This window comes from Choloepus didactylus, chromosome 3 (assembly GCF_015220235.1).
Source record: "Choloepus didactylus isolate mChoDid1 chromosome 3, mChoDid1.pri, whole genome shotgun sequence".
NCBI classification, from domain to species: Eukaryota; Metazoa; Chordata; class Mammalia; order Pilosa; family Megalonychidae; genus Choloepus; species Choloepus didactylus.
The window spans coordinates 2,032,550-2,048,970 of record NC_051309.1 but is presented as its reverse complement, the minus strand read 5'-3'; the positions used below and the strand labels follow the sequence as shown (position 1 = coordinate 2,048,970).

General features: G+C 53.2%; 1 protein-coding gene across 1 annotated transcript in view; it reads right to left on the bottom strand.

The window, feature by feature from the left end:
* Nucleotides 1-16,421, bottom strand: part of NSD2 (nuclear receptor binding SET domain protein 2) — a 61,750-nt gene that overhangs the window by 38,039 nt on the left and 7,290 nt on the right. The window contains 9 exon segments of the mRNA XM_037829251.1: nucleotides 1,418-1,542; nucleotides 2,739-2,817; nucleotides 4,772-4,890; nucleotides 7,015-7,159; nucleotides 14,220-14,246; nucleotides 14,248-14,414; nucleotides 14,417-14,693; nucleotides 15,188-15,243; nucleotides 15,246-15,347. Coding sequence (XP_037685179.1) covers nucleotides 1,418-1,542; nucleotides 2,739-2,817; nucleotides 4,772-4,890; nucleotides 7,015-7,159; nucleotides 14,220-14,246; nucleotides 14,248-14,414; nucleotides 14,417-14,693; nucleotides 15,188-15,243; nucleotides 15,246-15,347 — 1,097 coding nt within the window.

Genomic DNA, 16,421 nt, shown 5'->3' with positions numbered 1-16,421 from the left:
AGGTTAACTCCTCTTCATTGGTCAATGCCGGAGGCGGGACAGGGCTAAGGCAGGGCGGCCACCCGGCCTCGCCACCCCGCTGTGCGCTGCGCCAGGGCTCTGCCTCTAACCTACACGGCTCTCTAGCCTCAGTTTGCTCCTTCCAATTGCATCTGACGACAGTATGACTAAAAACTCAGCTGGGTAGGTTGGACCAAAATACGATGCAAGAAAAGCTCACTAAAAAAAAAAGTAACAAAAAAGCCAACTTAAGTTAAAGGCTCTACAGGACTGACATTTCTTATTTGTAATATTCTTTGGAATTTTAGATCACCTTTCATTTAACTGTCTAGCTTATCAACCTAAACTTGGACAAGATAAAAAGGGGAGAAAAGGAAAAGTAATTTGTACTTAATTCATAAAATTTGTCTTTCGTGTTTCAAAAAGCTCCTAGAAGTTCGGAGACGAGTTTGCCATTGCTTGGCTGCTCTGAGGGACTGGAGAGAACCCCAGGCACGAGCGGCCGCCAACCACCATCATCATCACCACTGAGGTGTCGGAACGGCGAGGCCTAAAGCACTCAGGGTGCCTGAGCTGATGCCCGGATCCCCGGGGGGCAGCAGGGGGGGAACCCTGAGGCTGAGGAAGCCCCGGTTAACACCTCCTCGCTCGCGCTGTGCACTTATAAAATCAGAACCACAGGGAACAGAACACAGAGAAATTAAAACTTGAAAGTCAACTCCATGAAGGTAGCCACTGAAACCAGGAATCCAAAACAACCTCTGAAAATAAAAAAAGTTACGCGTCCTATCTGCCTTTCAAACTTTCTGTGTTTGAGGCCGTTTGAAGTCTGGATGACATTACCAGGACGGCAGGTGGCAGCCTCGAACTGCTGCTGTTTTGCCATCACACGTCCAGGAACCGGGGCCTACGACAGCACAGCTGTCTCGCCTCCGCACCCAGGCCTCTGAGCATGTGCCAGAGTTCAAGGGACCCACGAGTGGCCCACGCTAGGGGAGGCCTGAGCGGAAGGAACCTTCTGCTGCTTCCGTGAGCCTGGGTGGGCCTAGGGAATGAGCGCAAACCCGTCTGAGTGCCCACGGCCGAGGTCAGCTCGGAATCGCAGTGAGAGGGCTGGAGGGGATACAAAGTGCATGGAACAGATGTCAACAACAATTCAGCTGTGTTGATGCTGAAGTCTATCCAAATACACTGATACATACACCGTGTGCATGTACTTATACCCGAAGTGCCCGAACAGGCAAGTTCGTGGTTTTCCCATTCCATGAACGTCAGAGTCTAGTTTGGAGGGCCCAAGACTCGCCTCCGTCCCCAGGACGCGAGTGTCCTCTCCCGGAGCCTGGCCTCCACGCCCACTCCCCTGGTATGAGTGGCCTTCACGAGAACGCCACTGGAACCACCGTCATTAGCATTTTACCTCGTTCTCAGTTAAGGACGCGGAAGGAGATGAACTTTTGCTAAACCCAAGAGCTGAGGACGCAGCTGCAGAAGCCCGGTTTCGCTTCTTCAGTGGTTTGCATGCATCGGACAGATTTTTCATTGCTGTAAAATAATTTTGGTTTATAAAGTAAAGCTTGAAACATTAAAACCTCACTCTCTTTGCTGTTTTATCATCATCCCTCTTATAAATGAAGTTCTAAAGATGAATCTTCTGGGTTCCTTTGTTGTACTGAGGGCTAAACATTTTATGGGGGGAAATCTGGACGTGAAAAAAGTCGACAAGCCGAACCACAAGCCCTGTGCACAGCTGCCTGGCCCTGACCCCACCAATGGCCAGCCCGGCCAGTGCTGCACCCCCCAGGCCAGTTCCACCTCCCCGCCGGAATTGTTTTGAAGCAAATCCAGACATATCATTCTAACCATTAAAAATTTTAATATGTTAACTCTAAGAAATAAAGTTTTAAATATAAACACAGTACCAGTATCATACTTAAATTTTTTTTTATATTACTAAACATCCAGTGTTGAACTTCCAACTGCTCACTAATGTCTTTTTTTTAAAGGTCAGTTTAACCAACTTTTTAAAAACAGTATGCCTCATGCCACATAAGGGAACAGAGCTGCCCCAATCTCCACGTGCTCTTTTCCTCTGAATGCTTCTCCTTCCCAGCAGAGTAGGAGATGGTGTCCTTTCTTTAATGAAGTATCAGGTATATCAAAAGGATAATTAATGGAAAAAGTGAAAGGGAATCCGATGGCCCCTTTTACTGTTCTGACCATCACTTTTCACAAATATCCTAAGTTAGTTCCTTCAACGTATGAAATAGAAATGAGCAGCCTCCACTTCTATTTTTGGCAAATAAACAGGGAGGACCAGGCCACTGAGTGTGGGGAAATTTATAGCAACAACTCACTGTCAAGGTGGAACCCCGGAAAGTTCTGTCTTCAAGCCCTTCCCTACCACACCCTTACACTGAAGATAACAAAGTCGAGTGGAAACCAGAAGAAAAGCGACTTCAGTAAAATGCAGCTGAATCCTAACACGGCGTCCCCACCGGAACGGTTTTTTTTTACATTACGTGCGCATCCCTCTGCACACTGCTGACCTCCTCACCCTCTGGGGCCCTAAAGGCTGCCTCGGGGGGCTTCGCTGCACACACACCCCCAGCCCACTTTTCCCTTCGCTCTGTCCATCTGAGCAGCCCAGAGGCTCCGTGAGGCCGGGTCTGCCCACTGGCCCCGGTGCACCCGCCCCCTGCCCAGCCCCCAGGGAGAGCCGCCAGGCCCAACCACATTACCTGCCTGACCCTTCAGAGAGGAGGCTGCCTCCGCGGCCTTAGAACTGGTCCTGGCTGTTTTGTCAGCGATGGTCTCTCTCTGTGATTAAAAAACAAAGAAGAAGAACAAAGAAAAAGAAAGGGAAAAGTCTCCTAAAGTGAACACACACCAGGGGAAGACCGCTGGAGGGCTGTGCGACAGCCTGTCTTCCCCGGGAGGCTGCTCTGCGTGTCCCAGCGGCCCGGCCTCTCCCGCCCCCTCTCCCGCACGCACCCCGCTCCTGCTCAGGTATCTGGCCAGACGGGAGGTGGGCAGACAGCCCCCGGACCTGCTCCAGTTATGCTCTCTAGGTGCCTCCCAGGAGTTTTTCAGGAAGCTACCACAGCTTTCCACTGACTACAAGTGAACATCAGGGCCACTCTCCTCCGCCCTGAAGGAGGAGGAAAGGTTTCAAGACAAACCCTGTTATGTCCTCACCCACATCAGGGCCTTAATTCACCATCCTGAGAGCTCACAGTTTCCCGTTTGGAGACAAGCTCGGAACAAACCTCACAAATAAAGATCGTCAACAAACACATTTTATAACTGAGAAAAAGAGCGAGCAGACCATGTCTAGGTCTCAGAAGCTGGGTAATGCAGCAGACACATCCTCGCAGAGGCAGTGGGCAGGCTGCCCCGACCCCAGCTCACCCACACGCCTGGGGCCAGCACGAGTGGCCTGGCCTCCTGGTGGGGTGGCCACACAGCCAGGGATAAATCCACACGTGCCCAGCACTCAGAACAGTGCCCGGAAATTACAAAAGCCAAGCCAGAGGAAACGGCAGGTGAGCCACCAGTTAAAAAAACATTTCTACCAAGTGTTTTAATGTGTTTTGACATTCTGAATATCCAGGATCACACAGCTGCTTTTAGGTACATCACTCATACCAACATTTCCAAGCAGCCGAGCTCTGGGGCCCAGGGCACCCAGCTCCTGTTAAAAGCGGGTGGCCAGAGGGGACAGTGAATGTCCTAGAAACTTCACGCTTTAGTGACTCAGGGTGAACTTAACCCCATTTCTCCTGGATTCTTGACTGTTAACCTGCCCATCTCATGAGAGGTGCCCCCGAACAGGCCGGGCTGCCTGCAAATGCAACTTAAAGAAATAGGTTAGATGAGGTGGCCACCACAAACTTACACTTTAGCACATCTGAGACTTATTTTCCATTCTTCAAAATAAAACAAAACCTAACAAGAGGAACACCTCAATGTGGATCAGCACAAGACAGAACGAAACGTTACTCAAAGCCCTATACATGCGACGACTCCATCAGAGCTACAATAAAGTAACCATAAATTCAAATATAAGGTATAAAGTCTAGTTAAACTCTTCGTTCATGAAGAAGTTCACGGGATGTCTCAGCAGCTTATAACTTATACCGCATCGTGCAGCACTCCAGAAAAGGGGTCCCACTTCTACAGTCGTGAAGCAGCCACAAGCCAGACAGACCGGCTACCGAGCACTGGGTAGCTCCCCACACACACCCTGCCGGGTGCCACGCAGGCTCATCCCTCAGGGCCTGCTGGGGATGTGCTGACCCTCCGGTCCAAGGCTGCACCCATAGACGGCCCTCCCCTTTTGTTTTGCCTTAAGCAAGGCTTACACAGCCTGATGGCCACTCCCACTGAGTCAACAGCAACATGAATTACTAACACATTGAAGGAGCGCATAAAGTCTATTTTTAATGCCTGTAATGGATGTTTTTAAAAGTTTTCCTAGTGGATTTTTGTTTTCATGTCAGCTCATCATTTACACATTGAAAAATAAGCCCTATAGATAGGGTCGTTTTGTACATGGAATTTTGTCAACTCTAAAAAGCAAGTGTTACTCAAAGGGCCCAGATGCATACTGTCTCTGACAACTGGACATGGCCATGTCTGGCAGAGCAGCTCTTCCTCTGAGATGCACCTGCCCTCTGCAGCGCCTTCCTCAGGGGCTCACCATGGTGCCCAGGGAGGCCGCCCCCCACCCAGCACACCAGGGTACAAGCCGGCTGCACCCAGACACAAGTACCTTCCGCAGGCCGGGCTTGTCCATCCTGAGTCTCTTCCGAGGTGCGTTGTCCACTGCGAGGTCTCCTGCAGGTTCCTGGGCCCTTTTGGTGTGGTTCCTTCTCTTCCCGTTTACGCTGCCTGGTGGGGGGAGACTCACATGAGACCCCGTCCCCAGCTGCCCTGGAGAGCTCCGATACCCTGCCCGGGTGCCACCCATCAAGCCCCCCTTGCAGATCTGCCTCCCGGGCAGCCCTGGCCACGCAGGGGAAGACGGCGAGAAGCCTCCACCTGCTCCAAGGCCACGGCACTGGCGTCTGCTGTAACATTAAACAGCACCAAAAGCCTTACATATAAACCCAGGATTTAAAAATACTTCACTTCCTAACATGCAAAGACAAGTGGAATTTAAATTGATCCTGAAAACAATATGCAACTTGCTACTTTTTATATGTTTCCTCAAATAACCCTTTTAAGCAGCAAGACGACAACCGCATCTGCACATTAAGAGCTTCCTGCACGTTGCCTGACTGTGCCAGGTCTCCGGCATTCCAGGAACATCAACTAACCTGAGACTCAACGGACTGGCCTTCAAGTAAGACTAAAATAGGAGGGAAATTCTAGAGAGAAGATTCATGCAAGCATGCGGCGCTCACTATCCACAGACCAACATGCTCACCTGCAGGGCCCCTTGGCAGAGGCTTGGGGCTCTATGAGGGCTAAGGCTACGTCGGTGCTCAGACCATGAACCGGTGGGACAGGGCAGCCTTGGGGCCTCAGGAGGGATGGGCATCCACCACCAGGACCCCTGGCCACACACACACAGGGTCCAGCTCAGCCCTGGCCCCCATGCAGACTGCTGTGCGCCTGCCACCAGCTGAAAGTCAGCACCCACCAGAGTCGCACAGACACCCAGCCTTGCCAAAGCACCTGCCACCAAACTAGCCCTTGCCTGCACCGGCTCACTTAGCTGCAGTCACCTATCGGCAACCCTCACCATCCCAGGGCTGTGGCTAACTCACAAGTCCCATCTGCATGGGTGCCACTCTTTCCCTAGAAGGCAGACATGGTTCCTTACAGAAAGCAGCCAGGTGTGGGAGGCACTAACCCCAAAACGCCAGGACAGGTGACAGCACGTGCACCACTTTTGCTGATCGGCACCAAAGCCACCTGCAAGGGAGGTCCAAGGGCTCCAGGAGCCGGCACGGGCCGACACCCCCAGCCACACCTCATGGCGACCAGAGACTCGGCACAGTGTCAGACCACAGCTCACGCCTCCGGTAAGTCCAACCTGGCTTCCAGAAAACCTGACTCATTTTTTCAAGAAGCCAGTCATAGAGATTCTCCGGATTTAATGTACTAATGGTCAAAGAGATTGCTACCTCTTAGAGGGAATATATTAAGTCAAAGTAAATACAACAAACGCTGAGAAAACAAACAAAATCCATCATTAATGTGATCAGGTAGCCGACGTGGGGGTTTTTAGAGCCTTATAATCAAGATGGACACATCAGTGGAAAAGGCAGGAGGGTGGCATGGCGCGTGAGCACTCACAGCCGGATGCACAGAGACTGTGTGCGGCCCTCCAAAACCTCAGTGATGAGCCCTGAGAGATGCACAGCTGTTTGTATTCTAAACTGATACACAAGTCAGTCAAATTTATTCACATTAAAAAGGCCCATTTCCCATGTGTGTCCAGGCACACAGAGATCCCAAATCTCGTCTCTACACGTTCTCTCCAGATTCTGTGGCCCCGAGCCCCGCTCACCTCACCACTGCCTGAAGCAAAGGAGCACCGTTTGCGTTCCAAATGGAAGGCCCATGAGAGCCAGCAGAGGCCACCACGTGGAAGGCCCCCATGGCCACCGTCCCGTCCCGGGACTTCTGGGGCCAACAGGCTGGGAAGCGAGCCGGCTGCCATGGTGTGGCAAGGGCGGCTCAGCCCGGGGGCGCCATCTGGCTCAACCAAGTCGTTGGCCCTGTGTTCCCTTCCTTCCCCCGCCCCTCACGCGTCCCGACTGGCCACAGTGCGCCAGGGGGCCGGCTCCACTCGGGCAGGAGCACACAGGGTGTGTGCGGCACCAACGGCACCAACGGCTCCCGTGATGGCTAAGGGGAAGCGCAGAGGGCAGTCATGTCACTGACACACAAACGCCCCAGGTCGGAGGTGGAGAGGGGGCACCGCTCCCCTGCAAATGCAGACGAGCTGCCTGCCGGCACCACCCACTGCGCCCAGGTGGCGCCCACAGCAGGCTGTGCATTTACCAGAGTCCTCCTCGGCGTGGGGGGAGGCCACAAGGGCAAACTTGGTGTGGTAGCGCGCCTTCTGCTTGTCGTTGAGCATGCCCCACTGCGACCCAAGCAGCTCTTCGATCTCCTCACAGGAAGCGTCTGGGTGCTCGGCCATAACCTGCAAACACAGGCAGGCAGTGAGATGGTGCCGCGTGGCCGGGCACCCGGTGTGAGAATGCAGCGCCCGTATGCCCACAGCCACCACTCGGGCCTGGGGGGGAAGACAACACGCCTGTTTGCCTGTCTACGTCAACACAGGAATCCCACAGGGCTGGGAGAGGAGAGGCTACCCATCCAAAGCCGTGGAATGAGCCTCTGCCTTGGTGACGGCAGCGGCCGGGGCCCCTGCGGGTTTCAAGCGCAGGCCCTGGGTAGACAAAGGGTGGCACTTCCCGACTCTTGCCACACGGGGAGCAGAGGCAGGAGCCTCCGTGCAGCCAGGTCGGGCCTCCCGGCCACAACAGCACCTGGGGACACAGGACACAGACGCCGGGTCCAGCCCCAGGCCTGCCGGCCAGCATCCTCACACCCCCAGGGCGCGGGGCACACAACCCTCAGCTGCACGGCCTGTGGCACCCAGGCCCCCCGAGGCCAAGCCGAGCAGCCAGCGGGCTGCTGACAGGGCAGGGCCCACACACACAGCATGCAGCCACCACTCCTATACCCCGAGCCAAAGACAGCTTTTACATTTTTAAATGGTTAGGAGAAAAAGTAAAAAGGACGCTTTGTGGCCCACAAAAGTAAAAGAAATTCAAACTTCGGCTTCCATTGACAAGAACCTCCCGGAACGCAGCCACGCTCAATTGTTCCCCACAGCTCCGGGCCCTGCTGCCAGGCCCAGCACACCCCACCCTCCCAGAAAAGGGGAACACTGGGCCGGGGCGCTAAGCCCGGCCCCTCCGCACACCTGCTCTGGGGGGTCTGGTGGGCGGCAGCACCCCCCAACACGGTCAGTGCAGCCCACCGAGCACTGCCACTGCCCCTCCAACAAGGCAACCCCGCCCAGCACTGCGGCCACAGAACCCCTCAGGGCCCTCCGGCCCCCCACGCACCCCCGTGGCTCAGGCAGGCCTCATCACTCCCCAGCCCCTCCTGGAGCACATGTCCCCACCAGCTCCCACCCGCCCAGAGCTCGGGGCACCACCCCCCGGGATGGGGCGAGGGCCAACCACAGGCACCCAGCCCCCCCCGCCTGCCCCGTGTCCTCGCAGTTCGACACCACCCCCGCCTCCCCACACCCGCCACCCTGCCCCACATGCCTCCCTCGGGGCCACCCTCTGCTGCACACACTCACACACACTAACACGGCAAGTACCCAGGGCTGCAGACCTCTGTCCATGCCATGGGGCACATGCCTTCTGGATCTTTCCACTGGAGCACGTTCATTCGTGGCCCCATTGCCCCCCTCAGGCCCCCAGCTGGAACGCCCTGCCCTCTGCCCCCAAAGCCCTGCAAGCCAAGCCCCCAAGCTGCCGTGAATCCTGATCTGGGGTTTGGCAACCCGGCTCCTGGTACTCAGCCCAACACCCCCAACCTCAGAATGCCCCCACTCAGGAACCCCGTGAGAAACCACAGTGCAGCCGTGACCCTGCCCCCCGCACCCGTTCCCTGAGCCCCTCTCCTCCTCCGGGCCAGCTAATGCCCGCCCTCTGAGTGGCGGCTAAGGGGCTGCTTGCATTCCTTCCCCAGCAGGTACTGATGGAGCCCTCTGGATTGTGACAAAGGAGGATGCCCCCCATTCCCACACACACACACGCACACACACACTCAGGGCTCACTGCTGGGGGCAGCACGTGCTTGTTCTTCATTCCCCACCACACTGCACACTCCAAGGGACAGGGAGGGCGTCTCTGCCGTCCCCTCAGGTTTAACAAAGCAGTGGCTCTCACTAAGGCCCACGGCTTCGGAAGGAAGCGGTGCTGAGGCGGCGGCGAGCGCTGGGCATGAACCAGACACCACCGGGGCCGGTGCCAGTCTCCACTGTCTGCCCACTGGACCCTTGCCTGCCCGTGCCCCCTCAGCAGCACCAGGTCTCTGAGCTCACCTCCTTGCACCCCCTCACCTGCCTGTGGCCCCTCGGTTTAGCCATCCATAAAACAGGGGTAATCTACACTTGCTCTGGGGTACTGTCAGGAGCACTACGCACAGCCTGATGGTAGCATGCTGGCCAGGTGTCTGACTCTTGGGGAGCACTCAGGACTAGCTACTTTCCTATCTTTGCTGAACTATTTCAGACACGCAAAAACACTTGGAGAAAAAAATCCCCACACTGCATTCCCTGCACCCCCCCACTCCGCACACCTGCGCGCTTGAGCCCCTTGGAGCTTCCTGCTGCTCCAGGCGTGGGACAATGGCAGGGCTCCAGGGCCCAGCTCCCCACTGAGCTGCCCCAGCCTGGCCTGCGAGATAGAAAACGGCTGCTTCATGCCACAGCCTCGAGACGGCTTGTCAGGCAGCATAAAGAGCATCAGCCAGCCAATGCTAGTCCACGAGCTAGGGGTGCAGAAGGTGGAAAAGACGCCCCGACTTGGACGCGGGGGCCAACAGCATCCTCGGGCGCACTCTTCCAGGAAGCCCATTGCAGAGGAGGCCCACCCAGGTCGCTCTCGGTTCCTCACAAGCTGAACAGAACACAGGGCCTGGCAGCCTGGCCCATCCCCACACTGTCCCCCGCACCACCCAGCTCTCCGCCCGCCCCCTGCAGCTGTGCTCCAGGAACGCCACAAGATGCGCTTGGAAACTGCACATCGACGCAAGGCCTGCCAGATGAAGACAAGGACAATTTTAACTAAATCTCATGAAGCATAATCCTTTTCTTCATTTACAGGAAGGAAGGAAGCTGGAAACTGATCTCTGTTGGGGACTGAATCATGCCAACAAAGGACAGATCTTAATTTTAACTTGCTTCCCTGTGGGTGTGAACCCATTTGTAAATAGGGCTTTTTTTTTTTTTAATCTTCCTGATCCTTATCGTAGGCGCCCCCAAATTCCTAACTGCTAACAGTGACTGCAAGATGACACCACAACGCGGAGATCGGCCTTGCCAACAAAGCCGCTCGGTGTGCGGCCCCTCCTGCAGCTGGCCTGGGAGCCTGGGGGGTGGGGGTGGGGGGCAGCTACCCACACAGCTGGCCTTCAGGGCCCGAAGCAGTGGGGCCGAACCATCGTGGCCACTCTTGGGAGCGACCAGCTCCCGTTCGTCCTTGGCATGTTTCCTGGTACTGGAGTGGTCACCAGCGATCACTTTGGGCCCCTAAATCAAAAGGGAAGCCTGAGGACGCGGTGTGAGCTCTTGGGTACTGATCTTTCCCTTGTATTTTCAAGTGAGCCTGCAGAGGCCATCGAGAAACTGACCTTGCCTGGCTGCCCACAGCTGGCGGGTCAAGCTCTCGCCCTCATGGCCACGGGCCAGTGCCTGCCAGGGCCCTGCGGCCTCCGTACGCCTGCCCCAGCCCGAACCCACAGGCCCCATCCCCTGGAGCCAGCACCTCCCTGGGGGTCTCCTCAGCTCCTGGATGGGGGCATGCCATCTCTGCCCCCCGCCGCTCTGGATGGATGCAGGTGGAGGGGTGGATAAAACTAGACAGTGGCTGTGTTGCATTTTTCAAACTTGGCGTAGATGACGTAACACGCGTATCCCACGGCAACTTGCTTTCCCCTTCGACACCCAGCAGGCTGGCTCCAATTTCCGCGCAAGCCCCCACTCCCTAGACGCAGCAGCGGGCCCACCCGCCTCATCACCCCACAGTCCCGACGCCGGGCACCTGTCTCTCCAGGTATGAGGGCGAAGCTTCTCCAGCAGAGGCACCTAGGAGGGAAGTCGTGAGACGAGAGCACGTGCAGCCTCAGGCCCAGTGCTGGCAGAGGCCTCAGCCAGTGCTGGAGAGGACCCCGGGCGGTGCGGGCCGCGCTCCTGTTGCTGGCGGAGCCTCCTGGCCTGCGCGGGCTCAGTCTGCAGTGCCCAGTCCCTGGCACACCTGAGGCCGAGCACATCCTCCTGCCCCATCCTCTCCCCTCCCAACTGCCTCGCTCTCCACACATAGCCTTCCTTTTGCCTGGTTCACGGTGTCCTTCACAAGCAAATTCTCCTTTTCCCGCAGTTCCTTCATGGTTGGTGATTCGCCTGCTCATTTAAGAAGAGCCCCCTCTCCCCAAGTCCCTGTCCCTCTCCCACCAGTGGGCACCACTGCCTGAGCTGGTAGACGCTTAGGCTGCCTCTTCCTCGGCAGTTGTGAATAATGCTGCCAAGCATGTCAGTGCACCAATTCCTGCGTGAGTCCCTGCTCGCAGTTCTTTGGGGCATCTACCTAGGAGTGGGACTGCCCGGTCTCCTGGTAGCCCAGTGTCTGATTTTCTGAGGAGTCACAGACTGGCTTCCAGGGTGGCTGCACCGTCTTACATCCCCACCAGCATCCCTATCTCTCCACGTCCTCACCAGCACTCATTTTCTGTTTAGTAGCCATTCATTTTCCGGTCGGTGGGTGTGTGGTAGGACCTCACTGTGGCCCTGACTTGCGTTTCCCTGATGACCAATGACATCGACATCCTTCCATGTGCTTACAGACACCCGGACATCTTCTGTAGAGAAATGGCCCTCTAAGTCCTTGGCCCATTTTTCAATTGGGTTGTTTGTCTTTGTTGTTGAGTTGTAGTTCTTTACATATTCTGGATATTAAACCCTTATGAGATATATGATTTGAAACTATTTTCACCTATTCTACAGGTTGTCTTTTCACTTTCCTCATAACATCCTTTGACAAACAAAACTTTTTAATTTTGATGCTGTCCAAATTATCTGGTTTTTATTTTGTTGCTTGTGTTTTTGGTATAAAAGCTAAGAAACCACTGCCAAATTCACAGCTATGGAGTTTTCCCCTTGTGTTTTCTTCTAAGAGATTTAAGGTTTTAGTGCTTATGTGTAGGGCTAATTTCTGTATGTGGTGGGAGGTGTCTTCCAGCACGTGGGCTCCTCGTTTTCCCAGCACCCTCCAAGCGATGGACTCGGCCCCCAGCCGATGACCAGCTGACCCCAGGGGGAGTCTGCCTCTGGACTCCCAATTCCACACCACGGGTCTCCACGCCTGTCCTCCTGCCTAACGGACATGCTGCTCCCGTTGCTGGAACTTTGTAGCAGTCCTGAGATCAGGAGGCACGGTCTCCACCTCTGCTCTTTTCTCAAGATGCTTTGATTACTTGGGGCCCCTTGTGACTCCGTGTGAATCTGAGGATCAGCCTTCCCATTTCTGCAGGAGAGGATGCCAGGATTTTGAGTTTGGGTTGAAACTCTGGATCTCTTTAGGCAGTACTGCCATCTTAGCACGTTAGGTCTTCCTAGCCATGAACCGGGGTGTCCTGCCATTTACTTGGGTCTTCTTTAATTTCTTTCAGCAGCGTTTTGTAGTTTTCCATGTATAACTCCTTCACCTCCTTGGTTAAATTTATTCCTAGATATTTTATTCTTTTAGAAGCTGTTGGGAATGGAATTGTGTTTTTAATTTCCATTTTCAACTGTTTTTTGTTCTTTTTTTTGTTTTTTTTTGTTTTTGCTAGTGTATAGAAACGCGACTGATTTTTGTGTGTTAATTTTGTAGCCTGCACTTCTGCTGAATTTGTTTACTAGCTCCAGTAGTCAAATCTGGCTATACAGCATATGTGTATAAAGTTCATGGCAATTCCTCTTGAGGTTCATAAGAGAATTACACTGAACTTATACACTAATATAAGGAGTACTGACAACTACATAATAGTGAATCTTCCTACATATGAATATATTACTATTTAATTAGGTCTGCCAAAATGCCTATTATTCTTTTCCAGTTATACACATATTTCATTAAATTTACTCCTTAGTACTGTACCTTTCTGTTGCTAATAGGAACAGTATTTTTTTTTCATATCACATTTTCTCTTATAGCTCTCTTGAATTTTGTATTGATCTTACACCCACCAAGCCACGGTGAGCTCTAATTCTAAAGATCATCTGCAGATTCTCAAGGATTCCACACAGACCATCATCTCTGCCAACTATGAGTGACAGCTTTATTTCCTGCTTTACAATGATGCCCTTTTACTTTTTTCTCATCTTTACTGTACTGGCTGGCACTTTCCGTGCAACGTTTAATATCAGGGTCAGAGGCATCTGGCCTTAACTCATGCTTTTAGAGAGAATGCTTGTGAAGTTTCACCAGTAAGCATGACACTTGCTGTAAGTTTTTGACAGACACTCTTCCACAGATGAAGACCCATGTATTCCTGGTTTGCTTTTTATCATGAAAAAGCAACGAATTTTAATGAATGCTTTTCCCCTATCTATTGAGATGGTCATTTAATCTGTCACCAAAGTAAAGCACAATAACCAATTTTCTGACATTAAGCCACCCTTGCATTCCTGAGAAAAGACCTGCTGGTTATCCTCGAGGCACCAGGCAAGTGCCCTTCTCTGGAGCCCTGTACGGGGAGAACAAAACGCTGCTCGGGTCCATTTCTTCAGCTCCACCACTCATCCATGCGCCTGAACTCCACGCAGCTCCTCACTGAGCTGGGCTACCTGCACAGACGGGGGCTAGGATCGTAGTCACCATGTAGATTCAGACTCTGGAGCAGACAAGTCCCAAGAAATTTAAATGAAAATAAAGCCCTAGACTAAAATCCAGTTACTTCCAGTGACAATTAACATAACTAAAATGGGGGGCATGGCCCTCAAGTTCTTCACAATGGAATCGAGCCCTGATACATACTAGCAGATCACACAGTCCAAGAAAATCACTCAGAAAGTTATTTAAATGTTTTAGTCATTGATTGCCATCCTTCTAAGTGGCATGGAAGTAAGTCCCCAGCATACTTCCTGTTGGTGGACACATCTGGTTTGTGTAAAACACACCGGAAGCATCAGAGCTGCACAGTGGAGAGCCCTGCCCCGGGAGCCAGGACACCCAGCAAGGCCGGGCACCTGGCACAGTGCGGCCCGCGGAGGTCAGCCGCCCGCTCTGAGGACCCCTGCCCCTCACTGGGAGGGAGTGCTGCCCCCAGGGCCAGACGCCCGCTCTTGAGCAAGACCCCCGTGGCGATGTGAAAGCGATGCAGAGCTCACAACAGGCTCCACCGGTGCCCAGCCTAGGTGGCCCCCACAAAGACCACGCCCCACCCCTCAGAAACCCTCGGGCGTGGGTGCCACCGACCTCATCCCTGTGCTTCTGGCAGAAGACCCAAAAACTGGGACAGCGCGTCACCCCTCCTGCCTCGTGGGGTGGAGGCCGGGGCCTTCCTTCTCCCGGGAGGAGACCCCACTCCTCTTCGGGGATCTGCGCCGGCCGTCTCCTGAGGGGTGCTGGCTGCCGTCCTGGGAACCCCTGCTTGGTGCCCGGCCCTCCGCTCCGCTTGATGGGCGCGCCCTCGTCTGCCCCCGACCGCGGGGCCACAGCTGCTTCCTTGTGGCCGCCCGCAAGCTCGGCCATCCACTCCAGGGGACCCAGCGCCCACGCCAGCCTCCTGGGCCCACGCAGGGGTTGAGGCGCAGCTGGTCCCCCCACGTAGACGAAGGTGAACCTGGCTTTCCGCGCCTCTGCTGACATGCCCGCAGCTTCTCGCGCCTGAACAATGCCCATCTCCCACTGGGCCCTCAATTTCCCTGAAATGGGCTTCAACAGCTGAAAAGAAGAACATAAAACATTATAAATTTCATTACACAAACATGAAAGTTAACTAACTGTAAGAAGGGTACTTTAAAATGTCATGTAAGTTTTTAAAAATCAAAAACTATAAAAACTAATTTTCTTAGAAGGATTTAGACAAAATTCAGCTCAACATAGTAAGTGGGTCTTATGAGCAGCACTGTTTCTTTAAACTAGGAATCAATTCTGATTACATTAATTAATGTAATCTATATACATGTAAATAAAAAAACTATAAAACCAAATATCTCTGGGAGTTATGAAACTAGTAAAGAACAATAATCAGTTGTGTCTCTAAAGAAACTTGTCATATTCCATAGCATACTTGGGCAAAAGCAAACAACTGCAAACAGAAATAAGAAGCCTACAGCACATCAAGCAACCCCAGGTTCAAAACATTATAAATAATAACTTGAAGAAAAAAATAAAATTTCTGCCTGAAAGTTTACTTAATGTAGAAACATCTATCACCTTCATTTCTCAGCTTTTGTGGGCGCCTGCTTGGCACTTTCCTGGCACAGTTTTTCAAATGTCCTTCTCCTTCGAAAGCTACCAGGCTCTTCTCAAATATCCACGCTCTTTCTGGGGCATCACCAAAGAACTGTACGTGATACTGGCGTGCGCTCTTTTTCTGACCTAGTTTTTAAAATAAAATGTGAGGACCTGAAAGTTAGAATTTGGGATGAAACGAGGCAAATCCATTCGTAGTTACTGACATGCAGTTAGGAGCTGCGCTGAGGTTCTCACCTGGAAACGTGTGACTCTGCTACACTGAAATAAACCTGGCCCCACCCCTCCCTGCTCCAGCCAAAGGAGGGAGACACCCTGGCTCCTTCACCAGGGACAGACATACAGACAGGTGTGCTCCCGCAGGGCCCCTCGGCCCGCGCTCCTCCACGCCGAGCCAAGTCAGTAACTGCAGCACAGCAGCACAGGAGCACCGCAGCACAGGAGCCGCCTCCTCCGAGGGGGGCTTGAGGCCGTGAGGGAGGTGCAACAGACGGGGACAAGGGCCGGGCTCAGAGCCCAGCTCCCCGGCCAGCCATTGAACTCCGGGCCCTCAGAGGGCGGCCATAGGGCACAGGGAGGCCGCTAAGGGCTGCGGCCGCAGCTGCTCGGCAGAGAGGGAGAGGCTACGGCCCACAGTGCAGCAAGGCGGTGCCTAAAGGGCAATCTTCATTTTCCAGGAGGGAAAGTCAGCAGAAAATGTCTAATTGAGCAATTTAAAATAGCACTCAAAGCTAGAAGAAAATGCTGAAAGAGTTAAAAATAATTACCTCTGTGGAGGCAGGGACAAGGGATGGTTTTTCACTACCACTCTTTCAGTACAATCTGACTTGTTTCTAAGTGTGCGTATGTGTCTGATTTAAAAATACCTAAGACTCAGAAAGATCGCCAAGGGACTTGTGACTTCTTCATTACTTTAATACTTAGAAAGAACTTTCCTCATCACACAAATGAATACACACAGATACATGCCATAGCATTATTTATATTAAAGAAAACCTGTAACAGTACATACAATGAAAATAATATGAACTTAAATTATATTTATGAGTAGTCAGTGACATAGAAAAATGCTCCTTTGTGTCAGGGGAATACCACAGTCCTGCTCCGAAGTTTGTAAAAGAAGTGCTAAAGTTCTTTCCTACCTAGAAACGTGTGACAGTGTACCCCAATCGTGTGAACTTCGTTCTGGTCCCAGCTGAG